The sequence below is a fragment of the Felis catus genome, chromosome D1, assembly GCF_018350175.1.
Source record: "Felis catus isolate Fca126 chromosome D1, F.catus_Fca126_mat1.0, whole genome shotgun sequence".
NCBI classification, from domain to species: Eukaryota; Metazoa; Chordata; class Mammalia; order Carnivora; family Felidae; genus Felis; species Felis catus.
In genome coordinates, this window is record NC_058377.1 from 6,773,741 (window position 1) to 6,793,373 (window position 19,633).

Genomic DNA, 19,633 nt, shown 5'->3' on the forward strand with positions numbered 1-19,633 from the left:
TTCTGAAAGAATGGACAAAAAATAAATAAGTAAAATAAAATAATTCAGTGGTTTGACCCAGAATTCATCTGAAGCAAACCTGCTGCAATGAATCCAATTGGTGGGCATGGCAACAAGCACTGATTACACTGCGTGAGAGCCCAAGTGAAAGGATGCGCTACAGTCACAAATCTCTGCCGCTCTTGAGAAAGTATCTGCACAGGAACAAATCTCAAAGATACAATATTACATTCTCCCTCCACCAGCTTACAGTCCTCCATCTTCACTATCACTGAGCAGCCCAAGTGACTACAGCTCCACCTTCCTTCTGTTAGCGGTAAGCGGTCACACTAGTTAGTAACCTTTCTTTTTCAAGTGTCTTGTTCATTTTATTTGGAATCATTAAATATCTTTAACGTAGAACTAAATTGTTCCCTCACGTTTTAACATAGTCTGTAGCAGATAAAAGGAATCTAATTTAAATATACGCTGTATCATATTGTTGCTTCCTGTGCACCCATGTACCTACTCAGGTACCTGAAAGTATTAAATACTTGGATATCCAGGACAAGGGCTGTATAGCTATAGCAGACAGCTTTAGTGATACATGGAGAAACTGGAGATATTAGATGGCTTAGGATGTCTTACTCCTTTTACCATTTAAACAATGCAATTTACACTGATTATTTGAAAATTCACTAGCACATTTTCAGGAACACATTATATTACATTGAGATAAAGAAGGAAATCTCTAAAATTATGATTTTAAATAATTTTATACATCTAATCTGTTGGCAATGGATGTGAAATGAAACCAAAATGTTAACTATGAGCATATGCACTATATGCACACACTGTAACCTGTACCTGAAGTCCCAGGAGCTCATCAATTGAAGTCTCTGGTTCTGTAGGGTTGCTCTCTGTTTGCTTAGGTACTTGAGCAATATTGTTGTCACTGTAATACAGAAAAAAAAATTTTACCATAGCTCTCAGTTAGGTGAAAACAATTAAGCATTTTAAACACACATAGCTGGGGCGCCTGGGTGGCGCAGTCGGTTAAGCGTCCGACTTCAGCCAGGTCACGATCTCACGGTCCGTGAGTTCGAGCCCCGCGTCAGGCTCTGGGCTGATGGCTCAGAGCCTGGAGCCTGTTTCCGATTCTGTGTCTCCCTCTCTCTCTGCCCCTCCCCCGTTCATGCTCTGTCTCTCTCTGTCCCAAAAATAAATAAACGTTGAAAAAAAAAAAAAAATTTAAACACACATAGCTTACCTAGTCAGAAATTTATTAATGTTTTCTGCAAGCTTTTCTTGAAGAGATTTGTTACTTAATATTTTTTCTCGTGCATTTTCAATAACCATTTGCTGGAAAAGAAAGTCAATATTAGAAAAAAGAATAGGGTAGAGCTTCCAGTAAATGACAGCGAGGATAGTTTTAATAAAACTAGGTGGAAACCCCGAAATTGTGGCTCCCTCCATATTAATACTCAAATACAACACTTTACAATTGTTTTCACAGATCCTTTACCAACCCTTTCTTAACTGATTACAAAACACAATTCCAAGCTCTTTATCTTTTTATACAAGGTTTCAAATAATTTGCCTCTAGTAAAATGCCCTTTGTATCGCATAAGCCAGCACCCACAAGATATGTACAGTTTCCCGAACATTACACTGTTTCGCACTTGGTGCATTTGCTCATGTGACCTAATCTAAATGGACTGTCTCCTACTCATAAATTTTACTACTCTCTATCTGAAGGCAATTCCTCTGCACAGTGTTGTAGAAATATAACACACAAATGCATATACACACTAAACATATATACTCGATTCTCTATCAGGATTTTAAAACTCAGGAATGTCTCAAGTTGCAAAGTTTGGTAAGGTCACTTACTTTTTCTACTGCAAATGCATTTGGATCCTGGAAATTCCGTATTGTTGAATGAGGCCCAGACAGAGTGTTACTTTTCCTTTGAGATTCACTGAAACACATTTTAAAGCTTGTCTTTTAACTAGCATGTAAAGCAGATTCAATGATAATTACATATGCAGACACAAATCTTAAGATCATGGAACACCAGGCATTTTTCCTCTTTGTGGTGGGAACAAAGGGCAGTAGAACAGAAAAGCATTACTAAATTTGGATTAATAAAAAATGAATCTAAGGTCCAGCTTTACCACTTACTATGTGGTCTGAAGCAAGGTAGGTTCTGACTCTTTGACCTACTTTTTAATGGGATAAGACCAACTGTATTATTAGTTTTATGAAATAATTGAATAAAGTGAAGTATGTGAAAAGACTTCATAAAAAGGCCAAGATTTCACTCTCGCCATTGTTATTCAACAAAGTATTGGAAGTCTTAGCCTCAGCAATCAGACAATGCAAAGGAATAAAAGGCATCCAAACGGGCCAGATGGAAGTCAGACTTTCACTCTTCGCAGATGACATGATATTCTATATGGAAAACCAAAAGGTTCCACCAAAAAACTGCTAGAACTGATCCATGAATTCAGCAAAATCACAGATTATAAAATCAAGAGATTCCACCAAAAAACTGCTAGAATTGATCCATGAATTCAGCAAAATCAGATTATAAAATCAAGATATTCCACCAAAAAACTGCTAGAACTAATCCATGAATTCAGCAACATCGCAGATTATAAAATCAATGCACAGAAATTGTTTGCTATCCTATACACCAATGAAGCAGCAGAAAGAGAAATCAAGGAATTGATCCCACTTACAATTGCACCAAAAACCATCAAGTACTTAGGGATAAACATAACCAAAGAAGTGAAAAATCTATACACTGAAAACTAGATAAAGTCTATGAAAGAAATTGAAGAAGACACAAAAACATGGAAAAATATTCCATGCTCCTGGATCAGAAGAACAAACATTGTTAAAATGTTGATACTACCCAAAGCCACCTACATATTCAATGCAATACCTATCAAAATGACACCAGCATTCTTCACAGAGCTAGAACAAACAATCTTAAAATTTGTATGGAACCAGAAAAGACCCCGGATAGCCAAAGCAATCCTGAAAAAGAAAACCAAAGCTGGAGACATCACAATCCCAGACTTCAAGCTGTATTACAAAGCTGTAATCATCAAGACAGTATGGTACTGGCACAAAAACAGACACTCATATCAATGGAACAGAACAGAGAACCCAGAAATGGGCCCACAAAGATATGGCCAACTTATCTTTGACAAAGTAAGAAAGAGTATCCAATGGAAAAAAGACAGTCTCTTTAACAAATGGTGCTGGGAGAACTGGACAGCAACATGCAGAAGAATGAAACTAGACCGCTTTCTTACACCATTCACAAAAATAAACTCGAAATGGATGAAAGACCTCAATGTAAGACAGGAAGCCATCAAAATCCTCGAGGAGAAAGGCAAAAACCTCTTCGACTTCGGTCACAGCAACTTCTTACTCAATACGTCTCCGGAGGCAAGGGAAACAAAAGCAAAAATGAACTATTGGGACCTCATCAAAATTAAAAAGCTTTGCACAGTGAAGGAAACAATCAGCAAAACTAAAAGGCAAATGACGGAATGGGAGAAGATATTTGCAAACGACCTATCAGGTAAAGGGTTAGTATCCAAAATCTATCAAGAGCTCCTCAAACTCAACACCCAAAAAAACAAATAATCCAGTGAAAAAATGGGCAAAAGACAGAATAGACACTTCTCCAAAGAAGACATCCAGATGGCCAACTGACGCAGGAAAAAATGCTCCACATCACTCATCATCAGGGAAATACAAATCAAAACCACAATGAGACACCACCTCACACCTGCCAGAATGGCTAACATTAACAACTCAAGCAACAACAGATGGTGACGAGGATGCGAGAAAGAGGATCTCTTTGGCACTGCTGGCAGGAATGCAAACTGGTGCAGCCACTCTAGAAAACAGTAAGGAGGTTCCTCAAAAAAATTAAAAATAGAACTACCCTATAACTCAGCAAATGCACTACTAGGTATTTATCCACGGGATACAGGTATGTGGTTTCGAAGGCGCACATGCACCCCGATGTTTATAGCAGCACTATCGACAATAGCCAAAGTATGGAAAGAACCCAATGTCCATCGACAGATGAATGGATAAAGAAGATGTGGTGTATATATACAATGGAGTATTACTCGGCAATCAAAGAATGAAATCTTGCCGTTTGCAACTACATGGATGGAACTGGAGGGTATTATGCTAAGCGAAATTAGTCAGAGAAAGATAAATATCATATGGCTTTACTCATATGAGAAATTTACAATACAAAACAGATGAACATAAGGGAAGGGAAGCAAAAATAATATACAAACGGGAGGGGGACAAAACATAACAGACTTTTAAAGAACAGAGGGTTGGAAGGGTTGTAGGATGGGGATGGGCTAAATGGGTAAGGGGCATTAAGGCATCTACTCCTGAAATCATTATTGCACCATATGCTAACTTGGATGTAAATTAAACAATAAATAAATTAAGAAAAAGGGCCAAGGTTTCTATAAATGTTACTGTTATCGTTATTTTACTATTAAAACAATAAAGGGGGGGAGGTCAGCCTTGAATGGGAGACAACCAAGTAAAAACCGTAACAAAAATACCCATGGCATGGTAGTTAAGAAATCAGAAAAAGCTTTTAAAAACTATTCTCTCTCTTTTCTGAAATATCCTTCAAACAAAGACACAGGGCTAAGTACAGAAAGAACTTTGATCTCAAAGACTTCCTGAAAAGAGTCCTGACTTTGAGACTCTAAATATTTGTTTGTGAAAATGCCAGTATTATTTATATTTATTCAAAAACAGCCTACTTAAAAAAATCTGATAGTACCAATTTTAAGACATATTTTTATGCACTATTTTAGAAAGAACAGATTTCCAACAAAACAGTGATAAGCCATTGATTATAAGATACAACTAGATATCAAGGAGGTTAAAATGTGGGGAAAAAATGCATTTTGCAATGAATGTAATAGTAAATAATCTCAAGGAGTGAATCCATTCTTGTTATTTTATTCATAATGTAAATATCCTGGTGTAATTCTTATTTAATTTTAATGATTATTAGAAACTCTTCCTTTTAAAAGGCATTTACCTTTTGCGTCTAGCAGGAGACATTACACTGGCTTGAGTTTTCCTTTCCTGAGGACCAGGAATGATACTTAAAGACTCTCCAGCTGTATTTCAAGAAAAAAAGTATTAAGTCAAGGACATGGAATAGATTTCTAAACTTGAATTAATGGAATAAGCAGCATCACATAATGATTATTTTATATTAAATTCAGTTAGTATACACTGAATGCTTCACTATGTGCAAGGCACTGTAGAATATATTAGAATGAGTAGTATCTATTGTTTGACTTCAGGTTTTTAAAAAAAAAATTTTTTTTAATGTTATTATTATTATTTATTCTTAAGCGAGATAAAGAAACAGAGCATAAGTGGGGGAGGGGCACAGAGAGAGAGGGAGACACAGAATTCAAAGCGGGATGCAGGCTCTGAGCTGTCAGCACAGAGCCCGATGCGGGGCTCGAGCTCACAAACCGAGAGATCATGACCTGAGCTGAAGTCGGACGTTTGACTGACTGAGCCACCCAGGCGCCCCAAGATTATGCATTTTTGACAAGCTCCCAGGTAATACTGATACTTCTGGTCCACTGACCACCATTTGAGCAGACAAGATTCAGATTATTTTCAGTATTATGTCATTATAAACAGGCTCCCCTAGATTAAAAAAAAAATTTTTTTAACATTTATTCATTTTTGAGAGACAGAGTGCAGGTGGGGGGTGGGGCAGAGAGAGAGAGGGAGACAGAATCTGAAGCAGGCTCCAGGCTCTGAGCTGCCAGCACAGAGCCTGACGCGGGGCTCGAACCCACAAACCATGAGACGTGACCTGAGCCAAAGTTGGACGCTCAACTGACTGAGTCGCCCCATTGTCTGACTTCAGGTTTTACAATTAAGTACAACACAGTCTCAACAAAACATGGCAGATTGGAGGAAGTGTAAGAATTGTAAATTAAGTGTACACTAGAGTGTGTATATACTACATGTTTTTACCCAGGGGTGTAAAAAAGATTGGAGAAGAGATGGAAATGAGGGAGGATGTCATGGATGGCAGTAAGTTTCAGCTGCACAGAAGAGAAAGAAAACTTGTCTAAGTGAGACTGGCATCTGAATTTTAATCCCAACTCTGTTATTAAATAGCTTTTCGCCCCTTAGTATCAGGTGTTTCCAACCATTTCAAGTACACAACAAGCAAGCTATACTAGACGATCTCTAAGTGTACCTCCAGCTCTAAGATTCACAGAATATGAATGATTTTCAACATGTAGATAAAGATGGAGGTGAACTGGAAGAACACTGTTCGTTCTAGGAGACTGGCATGAACAAATATAAGGAGGCGGTCAAATTCACTGTGTATTACTTTTAAAATCAAATATAAGACAAGTCTTTTCTATTAATGTAGAAAACGGAGAATTAGAAGAAAGTTCAAGGTTGGACCTCAGAATAGAGATAAGAATTCTAGATTAAAATGTTTTCTAAGTATAACAACATGCTCACTTTAAGACAAACTTACCCAAAGTCTGTTCCAGTTTATAGTACTTTACAATTTATAAAGACAGTAATATATCATCTATTTACACAATGTGACTAAAAACAAAACTCAGAGAACAAAATTTAAACTCACTGGCCACAGTGTCTTGTGACTGTGAATGGTTAACCACTACAAAATTTGACCTCACAGGAGCTGTAATCTGGCCAGCTGACCGGACAAGCTGTGTGGCTGTTGAAGGAGTAGTAGCAGGACATTGTCCTGAAAGATACGCTAAAGTCAGTAACTCTGAATTGACGGGAGCCGCTTGAGACGCGAGTTTTCTCTGCCTTTTGATTTCTGCAATTCCACTTCTTGTTCGGACTGCAACACAGGAGAATTTAAAAAATTAACTCAGTGTCAGAGTGCTCTGGCAATTTTAACAAGTCTATGTGATACACATCCTACTATTTAATAACATGTTAGAGCTATAGATTGAAAAAGAGCCCTTGAAAGTAACAACTAAGTTTAGGTGTTAATTTCGTATGAAACAAACTAAAATGCATACAGTTGACCTTTGAACAACACAGGGGTTAAGAGCACCGACCCTTTGCACAGTCAAAAATCCAAATACAACTTCTGACTCCCCCCAGACTTTTTTTTTTTTTTTAATGTTTATTTATTTCTGACACAGAGAGAGACAGAGCACAAGGGGGGTAGAGGCAGAAAGCGAGGGAGACACAGAATCTGAAACAGGCTCCAGGCTCTGAGCTGTCAGCACAGAACCCGACGTGGGGCTTGAACTCATGAACAGTGAGATCGTGACCTGAGTGGAAGTCAGACACTTAACCGACTGAGCCACCCAGGCGCCCCTCCCTCCAGACTTTAACTACTGATAGCCTACTGGTGACCAGAAGCCTTACCGATAACCAACAATTGAACACATATTCTGTATGTTATATTATACTGTAGTCTTACAACAAAGTAGCCTTAGAGAAGAAAACATGTGATTAACGAAGTCATTGGAAGTGAGGATACATCTATATTCCTGTACTGTATTTATTTACAGAAAAAAATTGTGAATAAGTGAACCCACCCAGTTCAAAGCAGTGTGATTCAAGGGTCAACTGTATACACAAAGTTTATAAATCTATGAGTATATTTCTTTAGTAATTCATACTGATAACACCTCTACAAATTAAGAAACAAACCAATGAAATGAGAATTAAAGACATGAATACATTAGAGTCAATAAAAAAAACAGGGAGTACTTCAAATGCTCTTTTCTACAATATAATTTCCTATTATGGTAATAACTGTACTTCAAAGAGCAGTAGTTAAAAAAAAATTTTTTTTTTAACGTTTATTTATTTTTGAGACAGGGAGAGACAGAGCATGAACGGGGGAGGGTCAGAGAGAGAGGGAGACACAGAATCTGAAACAGGCTCCAGGCTCTGAGCTGTCAGCACAGAGCCCGATGCGGGGCTCGAACTCACGGAGTGCGAGATCATGACCTGAGCCGAAGTCGGACGCTTAACTGACTGAGCCACCCAGGCGCCCCAAAGAGTGGTAGTTTTAACAAAATATATACTTAGCATAAATTTGACAGTTTAAGTCTGAATTAATGCTAAACATTATTTATAAAGCTGAATACCTACCTCTCTGACTGGCAACAAACCCTGGGGAACTTTGCATGCTCCTAACAAATAAAAGAGTTAGATGTTAAAAGATACGGTCTAGTTTATTAACAGTTAGACCTGAAGTAAACTGAATTAAAAGATAATAGACCTCTCTCAGATAAAAAAGATACGCACATTTTTTTGAGGGGTGACCAATCTTACTTGCTTTAGAATGGTGGCATGTTAACACACTCACACACACCGAATTTTAATAATCAAGTTTTTATCCAATGCGGTAAGCGTTAGAGAACTCTGATATCCCATTAAGAATTCGACTTGACTTTAGGAAGTCTATATATTTAAGGAAGCCATGGATAAAATTCTGTAGTTATTAATTACCTTTTATCACTACAGTGATACCTTCACAAATTCTTCATTTCACATAGGACTCCATACATAAATACGTCAGAATCCCGAAGTTAATTTCAAAGAATAACCTGCTTTTAACAAATTTACTACTTATAAAACTATTTTATCCAGTGTCTAACAAAGAAGGAAAACAAACAGGAAAGCAAACATATAAGAAAATTCACAGTATAAGGTGATTCTCCTTTTATTACGAACTGGTTACCCAATCACAGACACTGCTCTCTTCCTGGGAAATCTGTTAAATTAGTCTCTATGAAAAAGAGCAATAAAACTTACTAAATTGAAAAAGCATTTTTAATAACACACACACCAATCTTGGAGAATATTTGACTAAGAGCCTTTTATTTTTATGTAGCATCTCAACAAAACATCTCAGTAACTTATAAATATTTATAGGTGCTAATTAAATTTTGAATGTCTTTCAAGATTATTTGAAAAGGGAGAAAAAAGTCAAGAAAGGGGGAATAAAGGTAAGAGAACCAAATAAGATGTGATAGAGTTAGACAGAAAGCATTTGAAGCCATTTCAGCAGTTTACACTGGGAAGGAAATGAAGCCCCCTGCTGCATTTATGCTGAGTGTTCCACTTTCTCTGGGAGAAAGGGTAAGAAACTGTTTTTATACTACACTCTAAAGTTAGGTAAGAGCTGTTTACCAGTAGGGCATTACATGGCCATGACCTCGGTAAAAGGTGCATATTAGTACCATGAGAAAATTCCAAAATTAGAAGATTTCACAAGTAGCATTTTATTTAGGCTTGTTTCTTTACAGGGGAAGAACCAATGAGGCACGAATTCAACACATCAATTCTTTGCATGAGTAATGAGGATTCAACTGTGTAAGGAAATTCACACAAGGCTGGATTAGATTTATATTGTACCCAGAGAGCTGCCTCTAAATTGCTAAGGGACTTTGGGAATATCATTAAACATGTGTAGGTCTCAATTTCCTTATTTCTAAACATTTTATTAAATATGTATTTTATTTCAAATTATTCCAATAAAAAACAGGAATATCCATAACCTCTGGAGTAAATTTAAAATTAGATCAGTATTACAGAAGTGCACTGTGTGGGTCATAAGATTTAAATCTGAAGAGCTTTCTGCATGTGTTTGCATTCCCAAATCATCATGCATGTTCTGATAACTTTACTATATAGGCTTTTTATTTATTACCTGATCTGGGAAAGCGTATGATCTAACTTCTTCCACAGAGATGACATAATTGCTGGAACATCATTTGATGTTTCTAGGGAAGAAGAAAAGTTAATGAATATGGCTGAAGAAAATTCATCACTTAATTTGGTCACAAAATCAACAAGGAAAAAACCTTTTCTCTCAACTGTTGACCTTATGTTGGAAACTAGGAAATAAGCCTACTTTGTAAAATGACCTGCAAAGCTGTACTTCTTTCTTTTCTCAAGCCACTGACTATCCGACGCAATGAGTGGAAATGGACATCTGTAAAGTCTCTGAAGCTTTTTAAGAACGATTTTATATCTTCTTTGCATTAAATAAAAGACAAACTATTTTATTTCCTTTTTTTTTTTTTAAAGATTTTTAAAAAATTTTAAATAATCTCTACACCCAACATGGTGAGCTCACAACCCTGAGATCGAGAGTCACCTGCTCCGCTGACTGGGCCAGCCAGGTGCCCCCGAAAGGACAAACTATCTTAAATCTGTTCTATTTGACAACATGTGACTTTTAAAAGTGAATTAAAATAATGTGATTTATAATAAATTTCATAAAGGTTATGCAGACTCCTGTGAGTATGGAAATTATTTTTCCACAACCAATTTTTTCATGTCCAAATTACTGTGATTGGTCAGCAACCCCTCAATAAAAGCACCACCACTTACTATACTTAAGAGTTACAGGTAAAATTCCTGAGAACTGTTTTGTTTTTTTTTGTTTTTTTTTTTTTTTAGGATATGCTCTTAAAGTCCACAGTGTTAGGGAACTTACAGGATATTTAAAATCTTTGCCATATACTTACAAAAAACTCAAACCAGAGAAAGCTACCCAACATAAAAATGGGATTAAACGTTCATATTGCAATAGCATATAGTTTTTGATGTTATTTACACTGTAAAAATTCCTGTAGAGGGGCACCTGGGTGGCTCAGTTGGCTAGGTATCAGGCTCTTTATTTTGGCTCAGGTCATGATCTCACGATTTGTGGGATCAAGTCCTGCTTCAGGCTCTGTGCTGGCAGCACGGAGCCTGATTGGGATTCTCCCTCTCCCCCCAACTCTCTGCCCCTCCCGAGCTCACACTCATTCTGTCTCAATGAAAGCATCTAGCACAAAGCTGCCTACAGACAAATACTCAATAAACATGAAGCATCTTTTCAATGCTATTGTTTTATGGTAATTCTTGTTAATGTTCTGAGCTACAAAAATAATATTAGAGAATAAAACAATTTTAACTTTCCCCTTAAAATATTAACTTAGGCAAGTATTAATTTATATTCTGGTTAATATAAATCAGAATTTTATGACTGGGTCCTGTGTCCAGATTTAGACTACAAAGGACTTAAAATGTTATCTTGAAATTCTCTAACACATAGCAATGCTGTTCATCAAGGCAGAGACCTACATTTAGGAGTTTTATTTTTTACAAAATTTATTTTATTACATTCATCAGCATTCAGATTTTTACAATTTCTCGATATAAATGCAAACTTTTTTTTTTTTTAATTTTTTTTTTCAACGTTTTTTATTTATTTTTGGGACAGAGAGAGACAGAGCATGAACGGGGGAGGGGCAGAGAGAGAGGGAGACACAGAATCAGAAACAGGCTCCAGGCTCCGAGCCATCAGCCCAGAGCCTGACGCGGGGCTTGAACTCACGGACCGCGAGATCGTGACCTGGCTGAAGTCGGACGCTTAAACGACTGCGCCACCCAGGCGCCCCTAAATGCAAACTTTTTAATTAGGTATTTCCCAGTAAAACTTCTCTCATCGTAATCGAGATAAGTTTTTTGCTTTGTTTTGTTTTTTGAAAAGTTTTCTTTTGATTTGCAAGAGGCATTAATATCCTTTAAAAATTATTTCTACTTAAAAATTAGATAAAAAGAATCCCTGAACCTGAATTCTTACCTTTTGCTTTCATAGCTACATATTCATTCAGAATTGTTGTCAAGTTTTTTCCAAACAAGGACTGAAAAGAAAAAAATCAAGCATTACAAAAATTGTGCAACACTGCCAATAATCTTCCACCATAGAACGTCTACGTAACATTATAAAAGACCTGGATTTTTTGATGGGGGTGAAGAACAAGTTATCAAAAATAAAGAGTCACTGAAGTGAGGAGTTGCATCAAATCTTCCACGAGTCGAGAAAATTGCCTGTTGGAAATTTAAAAAAAATTTTATTTATTTATTTTGAGAGAGACAGTGAAGAGTGAGCAGGGGAGAGGCAGAGAGAGAGAGAGAGAGAGGGAGAGAGAGAATCCGAAGCAAGCTCCGCACCATCAGTGCAGAGCCTGACGTGTGGTTCAAACTCATGAACCATGAGACCATGACCTGAGCCCAAGCCAGAAGCTTAACTGACTGAGCCACCGAGGCACCCCAAGGACCTTGTCTGTTTGAATAAGACACTAAGACTATGTTTTTTTTTTTTAGCTAAGATAGTCCAAAGGCAGAAAAGCAGTTTTCAGCTGGAAGGGAGGGATCCAGTCACCTAAGTTTTAAAACTGTAAGGACCCACTCCTAATCTGCCCTTTCTTTGAAAAAAAAATTCTTTTTAAAATATTAATTTTTGAGAGACAGAGAGAGAGAGAGAAATGTGAGTGCACAAGAGTGAGTGGGGAAGGGGCAGAGACAGGGAGACACAGAATCCGAAGCAGGCTAGAGGCTATGAGCTGTCGGCACAGAGCATGAAGTGGGGCTTGAACCCACAAACTGTGAGACCATGACCTGAGTCAAAGTTGGTCACCTAACCCACTGAGTCACCCAGGTGCCCCAACCCCGCGACCATTCTTAATCTTATTTGTATGTTCTTTCTCACAGAGAAACCTGGCTCCCATTATCTACATTACATTTTCATTATTTGTTGAGAATGGCTAATTTAGTAGAACTCAGAGGGATTTATTTAAGATTCATTCACGCTTTTTGAGTCAACAGCATGTTTGCTTTTTGTTGTTTAGTAGTATTCCATTCTATGGCCGTACCACAGTTTATCCCTTTATTGGCTAAAGGACAGCTTGGTTGTTTTCAGTTTTTGACCATCACAGATAAACATTAGTGTGCAGGCTTTTGTGTGAACATGTTTTGCAATTTACTTGGATTAAGTATCTGGGTGTATGAGTGCTGGGTCACATGGGGAACACATGTTTACCTTTATAAACAACTGCCAATTTGTTTTTCAAAGTGGTTGTATGATTTTACATTCTCAGCAGCAATAAATGTGAGTTCCTGCTGTTTTGCACCATTACTGCTAATGATCTGACAGTTTTTAAACTGTTCTTTACAGTAGCCATTCTAATATATATATGCTGGTATCTCTCTCTTTTTCTTAATGTTTCCCTTATTCTTGAGAGAGAGAGAGACAGACGATGAGCGGGGAAAGGGCAGAGTGAGCGAGGGACACAGAATTGGAAGCAGACTCCAGGCTCTGAGCTGTCAGCATCGAGCTCCCGTGAGGCTCAAACTCACAAGCGGTGAGATCATGACCTGAGGCGAAGTCAGAGGCTTTATGGACTGAGCCACGGACGCACCCCTGTTGGTATCTCTTTAGAGTATTAATTTGCATTTTCCCAATGACAAATGATTTGGAGTTTTTAAATTAGCTTATTGCCATCTTCAGATCCCTTGCCCTTTAAAAAGATTTTCTTTTTTGGGGCACCTGGGTGGCTCAGTTGGTTGAGTGCCCGACTTCGGCTCAGGTCATGATCTCACGGCTCATGAGTTCGAGACCAGCGTGGGGCTCTGTGCTGACAGCTCAGAGCCTGGAGCATGCTTCAGATTCTGTGTGTGTGTCTCTCTCTCTCTGCCCCTCCCCCACTCACTCACACTCTCTCTCTGTCTTCCTCAAAAATAAACATTAAAAAAATTTTTAAAAAAATAAAGAGATTTTCTTTTTAAAGAGGTTTTGTTTTTTTTTTTAATGTTTATTTTTGAGAGAGACAGAGAAAGAGACAGAGTAAGAGCAAGGGAGGGGCAGAAAGAGAGAGAGAGACACAGAATCTGAAGCAGGCTCTAGACTCTGAGCTGTCAGCACAGAGCCTGATGTGGGGCTCGAACTCACAAACGATGAGATCATGACCTGAGCCGAGATCAAGAATAGGATGCTTAACCAACTGAGCCCCCCAGGCACCCCCAAAATAATTTCATTAAAAAAATTTTTAATAGTTTTTAAAAGGGTGTTCTGGGTACAAATCCTTTATCACATAACTGATAATGTAATTTTTTTTTTCCAGCCTATAGCTGGTCATTCTTTGAACAGTCTATTGTACAGCAAAATTTTTAAATTTTTAGGAAGTTTAATTTACCAATTTTTCCTTTTTGTCAGTGTCATACTTAAAACTCATCATCAAATCCAAGTTAACATAAATTTTCTCCTGAAAAGTCTTATAGTTCTATGCTGTACATTTGGTCTATTATCCATTTTGGTAGTCTTTGTATGATGTATGTGTAGAGAATCTTTTTTTGAATCTGCATGATTATTGCTCTATCTCCATTTGTTGATAAATTACCATCTCCAGTGAATTACCTTTGTACTTCAATCACAAATCAGTTTTGCATGGGTCTACACTGGGCTCTATTCTGTTCCACTGATGTAAGTGCCAAACCTCTCCCTAACATCACTGGATCATGATGACCAGAACTCATTAATAAGTCTTACAATTAAGTAACAGGACTCTTCCAACTTATCCTTTTTAAGAACGGTTTGGAGTATTCTAGTCCCTTTGCTTTTCCACATGAAATTTAGAAATCAGCTTGTTGCTATCTATAAAAATGCTTATGGGGATTTTAATTGTAATGAATCTATAGATCAAAATGGGGAGAATGGACATCTTAAATGAATGCACTATCTTTGATATTCTCTAGCAGTTTTACTTCTCTTTTCAGGTTTCCTCCACAGAAAAGAATGTTGTTTGTGACAGCTGAAATGAATCTAAGGAGGCATGTTTAAAATAAATTAACAAAATACTATGTTAAATAACGTGGTTACAAAATACACCCACTGTATTCCCAATGATGCTCTGTTGGTCTAGTAATCTTTTTTTTTTTTAATGTTTATTTATTTTTGAGAGAGAGAGAGATGGAGACAGAGACAGACTGTGAGCAGGGGAGGGGCAGAGACAGAAGGAGACACAGAATACGAAGAGGCTCCAGGCTCTGAGCTGTCAGCACAGCTGAAGTGACAACAAAGGTAACAAAATACCTGTTTTTTTATTTATCTAAAGTAAGCAACCAGATGCAGGAAAAAATTGGTTAACTGTAAGACACTATATAGCAGGTGGCTTAAATAATAGGCATTTCTTATTCTGGAGGCCAGCGAGTCCAAGGTCAAGGTGCCAGCCAATTCAGTTCCTGGTGAGGGCCACCTTCCTGGCTTCTAGACATCGCCTCTGTGCTTATTCAAGGAGAGAGATCTCTCTCTTCCACTTCTTACAAAGGCAATAATCACAACACATGGGGCCCAACCTCACGACCCAATCTAAACCTAATTAATTCTCAAAGATCCCACTACCAAATAGCATCACACTGGTGATGGGGTTTCAACATATGCATCTTGAGGGACACAAATATTTTAGTCCATAGCAAGCAGAAAACAAGTGAGCCTCAGGACAAACAGTAGTGGAATTAATTAGAAATGAGAGAGTCATTTTGAAACTGATTCTTAGAGGCAAAGTTGTAATTGTGTGAAATAAATGTGTGAAAAGAAGAGTTGGCCTTCCCTGGGTCTTTCCACTCATGCATGAATACTATCAAATCTTTACGAATTCTGATACTGCTAATGAGCTGATTTTAAGACTGTGTTTACAGTCTCTCATGTTGGCCAGTGAGGAAATATTTCCTGTAAGGAACATCACTCACCAGTAAGCAGGCTGGGATAAAACCTTCATCTGTACAATGTTCGGCATATTCTTTTAAATTTGAACTTTCCAAAATAAAAGTCTGGCAGGTAGAAGTGAGGTTTTCCTGTTGCAAGTAACCTAAATGAAAAACAGAAGTTTAGGTGATGCCAGTAAGCTTCTCTATTTTTACCAAAATGCTGTTGAAATGCTACAGCAGTTTCATATCACAAATGAACCCTTAGGTAGAATGTGCTGGGATTCTGCAGCCTTGCCCAGAACCACCAGTACGGGCTTCAGTACAAAGTAGTCTTCATAGAATAGATGGCTGTTTGATGGAAAAAACTCCAGGTAAACGAGAAATATAAGGTGTCTGATAAACAGCAACCAACACCCAGTAATGCTTAGAAGAGAATAAAATAATGATCAATAACAGGAGAACTAATAAGGAAATGATAAATGTTCTTCTACTCCATGAACTCCATACTCACAAGGATGGCATAGAGTATAAATTAACTTACTGGCTTATCAAAAAATACTACATTCTCCTAAAATTGCTACTTACTTGTACATTTCACTTATTTGCCTGCTGGTTTAAGAGAAAAATGAACAAAAGACCTACTTTTCAAGAAAGGCAAGAACGGCACTCTTTTGATTTTTAATTTATGCCCTTTGGGAGTCAAAACACTATTTCAACAAGAACTTTATTAGCATTTACATCTAACCAACATTTATGGAACAATCTTACGTATCAGTGCTTGGTACTTGCACACATACGACCTGACTAGCAGTCAGTCTATCCTTGCTGTTTTGTTTCTTAGCATTACCAACCACTAAAAAAAGGTAGTATAGTACAGAAAGAACACTGGATAGGATCCTGGGAGACCAGGTTCTTCTTCCATTCTGTTAAAATAAGCATTGTGAATATAGAGCAAAAAAAAATCACTTATATTCTGCAGAACTAAGGTGCTTCATGTATAAAACATCACACTTGCCTTGACTTGTGGATCGAAGCTGGTGAAATTAAACCCTTGTGTAAAGCCCTTTGATCATGTGTAAAGCCCTCCCATCACTTCCTGTATCTCTCAGTTTAAATTTCTAAAATCTTAGCAGTTTCAGTAGGAATGGCAACATAAGGACGTCCAAAAATCCTCTCGTCCATAAAAGAAATGAGAACACTAGCACAAATTATTAAAAAAAGGTCACAAAACTCTGAATATAATCAGTTTTGAGAGCATTTAAGAAAAATAGATGAACATCACGTATAATGAACATCTTGGCACTTAAACTAGCTCTATTCCCATGATCATCTCCCTAGCTGAGCAATATATACTTGAAAGTCAATAGCCTGCAATCACAATTAAAACAAACAGCCTAGCAGCCAATGGAGGGGCTGGATATGCTGGAATTTTTCCAAAGACTCATTTCCAGAAATTGTCATAATGTGATCTGTGTGAAAATTCCCTGTAAAACTCTGGGTGCATGGCTTGTCTCTGAGATGAATCCGAATTTACCCAGTGCAAAGAAACTTCTTTAAGATGTTTGCTTAAAACTACCGGCACGAATTGCTCAACACTACAGCTGCCTGTGACAGAAGAGTAAGTTAAAAGGAAAAAAAAAAGCTGGGGCATGAAGAGTACATGGCAGGCTATGAAGAGCTAGGATATATTCCTGAGATAGTAGGAGGCCACGTGCAACTGTAGGGCAACGTGCATACTCAGAATATACGTGACAAGGCCCCAAGCCCTCCCCTCTGGCTTACTAGGTAAGGCTCTGCGGAAGCAGGAAGTGAAAGCTCAGGCAGAGTCGTCAATGGTTTAGCTGAATGTTGAAGTGTGCCCAATATACACACAGCCCCTTGGTAAACAAAGGGAGACCAACTGACAGCAAGCATTTAAAAAATGAAAAAAAAAGGCAGGGGGATGGGGGCGCTTCAGAGGCTTAGCCGGTTAAGCGTCCAACTTCAGCTCAGGTCATGATCTCACAGCTTGCTTGTGAGTTCGAGTCCCGCGTTGGGCTCTGGGCTGACAGCTCAGAGCCTGGAGCCTGCTTCGATTTCTGTGTCTCTTGCTGTCTCTGGACCTCCCCTGCTCAAGCTCTGGCTCTCCCTCTCTCTCTCTCAAAAATAAATACACATTAAAAAAAATAAATTTAGGGGCGCCTGGGTGGCGCAGTCGGTTAAGCGTCCGACTTCAGCCAGGTCACGATCTCGCCGTCCGTGAGTTCGAGCCCCGCGTCGGGCTCTGGGCTGATGGCTCAGAGCCTGGAGCCTGTTTCCGATTCTGTGTCTCCCTCTCTCTCTGCCCCTCCCCCGTTCATGCTCTGTCTCTCTCTGTCCCAAAAATAAATAAACGTTGAAAAAAAAAATTAAAAACAAAAAAACAATAAATTTAAAAAATGAAAAAAATCATTCTCCAATCATAGGATATAAGTTTAAAGACTACAGACCTCACAGAATTAGTTCAGGCAGCAGTTCACAGCCACTACTGAAGCAATAAAGTGCAGTAACAAAGAGAGTCTGATTATAAGAGTTGTCACATTATATTATTTAAAACGTCAAATTTTCAACAAAAAATTATGAGACACGCACAGAAACAAAAAAGTATGCCTCATATGCAAGGGGAAATAAAAGTAGTCAACAGACATCATTCCTAAGGAAACCAAGACACTATAGTTAAAACTTTTAAAAAGTCAGCTATTTTAAATAAGTTCAGAGAATTAAAGAAAACTATTCATAAATACCTAAAAAGATTATGAGAGCAATGTTTCACCAAACAGAAATAAGACAGAAATTCTACAAAAAGCATAAACAAAATAAAAACCAAGTAGAAATTCTAAAGTTGAAAAGTAGAACTAAAATGCGAAATTCTCTAGAGGGGGGCTCAACAGATTTGAGGCAGATGAAAGAATTAGTGAACCTGAACACAGATCAAATGATCTGTACCCAGCATAAGGAACAAAAACAAATAGGATCGCGAAAAGTGAACAGAATCCCCGGGAGCTGTGGGGTATCATCAGCTGTACCAAGACACGCATTATCAAAGTCCCAAGAGAAGAGACACAGAAAAAAGCAAAAAGACTATTTGAAGAAATAATGTACAAATAATGAACCTCCAAAATTTTTGGAAACACGTTAATCTATTCACGCAGGAAGGTCAATAAACTCCAAGTGGGATCATGTGAAAGAAATCCACACCTAGACACAGCATATTCAAACTGTCAAAACACCAAGAGAGAATCTTGAAATCAGAAACAGCTCATCACATACAAGCAATCCGCAGTAGGATTAATGGCTTTTTTCTCATTAGAAACCACAGAGACCACAGGCAGGGAGATGACACATACAAAATGCTAACAAAAAAGTCAACCAAGACCAGCAAAACTCCTTCAAATTGGACAAATTAAGATATTTCCACATTAACAAAACAAAACAAAACCCAGACGCACTGTTGCTAGCAGACTCACTCTGTAAGAAATATTAAAGGGAATCCTAGGGGAGCCCCTAGGGTGGCTCATTTGGTTGGGCATCTGATTCTTGATTTTGGCTCAGGTCATGATCCCCGGATTGTGGGATTGAGCCCCATGTCGGGCTCCATGCTGACTGTGGAGCCTGTTTCATATTCCTTCTCTCAGGGCACCTAGATGGCTCAGTCAGTTAAGTGTTTGACCTCAGCTCAGGAGGTCATGATCTCGCAGTCTGTGAGTTCCAGCTCCACATGGGGCTCTGGGCTGTCAGCACAGAGCCTGCTTCAGATCCCCTGTCTCCCTCTCTCTCTCTGCCCCTCACCCACTCACTCTCCCTCTTCTAGAAATAAACACTTAAATAATGGATTACAATAAAAGGATGGAAAAAGATACACCATTCATACAGGAACTAAGAGCTGAAGAGGCTACACTGAATCAGACAAAGTAAGACAAACATTGTTAGTAGGGGCAAAGATGGCGAAAAAATATCCAATCATTCAAAAGATACACAAAACACAAAGGAGACACTCACAAAAGTGCAACAAGAACTAGACAATTCAATAAAAGTTATA

The 19,633-nt window shown here is 38.1% G+C and overlaps 1 protein-coding gene across 3 annotated transcripts in view; it reads right to left on the reverse strand.

Moving 5' to 3' along the window:
* NPAT (nuclear protein, coactivator of histone transcription) overlaps positions 1-19,633 on the reverse strand; it is a 52,795-nt gene that overhangs the window by 18,760 nt on the left and 14,402 nt on the right. For all 3 annotated transcript variants that reach the window (XM_045038245.1, XM_003992329.6, XM_023239069.2), the window contains 9 exons: positions 15,619-15,737; positions 11,675-11,735; positions 9,749-9,821; positions 8,185-8,225; positions 6,683-6,910; positions 5,087-5,168; positions 1,873-1,960; positions 1,250-1,341; positions 847-934 (listed from right to left, as the gene is read on the reverse strand). In XM_045038245.1, the coding sequence (XP_044894180.1) occupies positions 847-934; positions 1,250-1,341; positions 1,873-1,960; positions 5,087-5,168; positions 6,683-6,910; positions 8,185-8,225; positions 9,749-9,821; positions 11,675-11,735; positions 15,619-15,737 (872 nt within the window). The remainder of the gene's footprint in view (positions 1-846; positions 935-1,249; positions 1,342-1,872; positions 1,961-5,086; positions 5,169-6,682; positions 6,911-8,184; positions 8,226-9,748; positions 9,822-11,674; positions 11,736-15,618; positions 15,738-19,633) is intronic.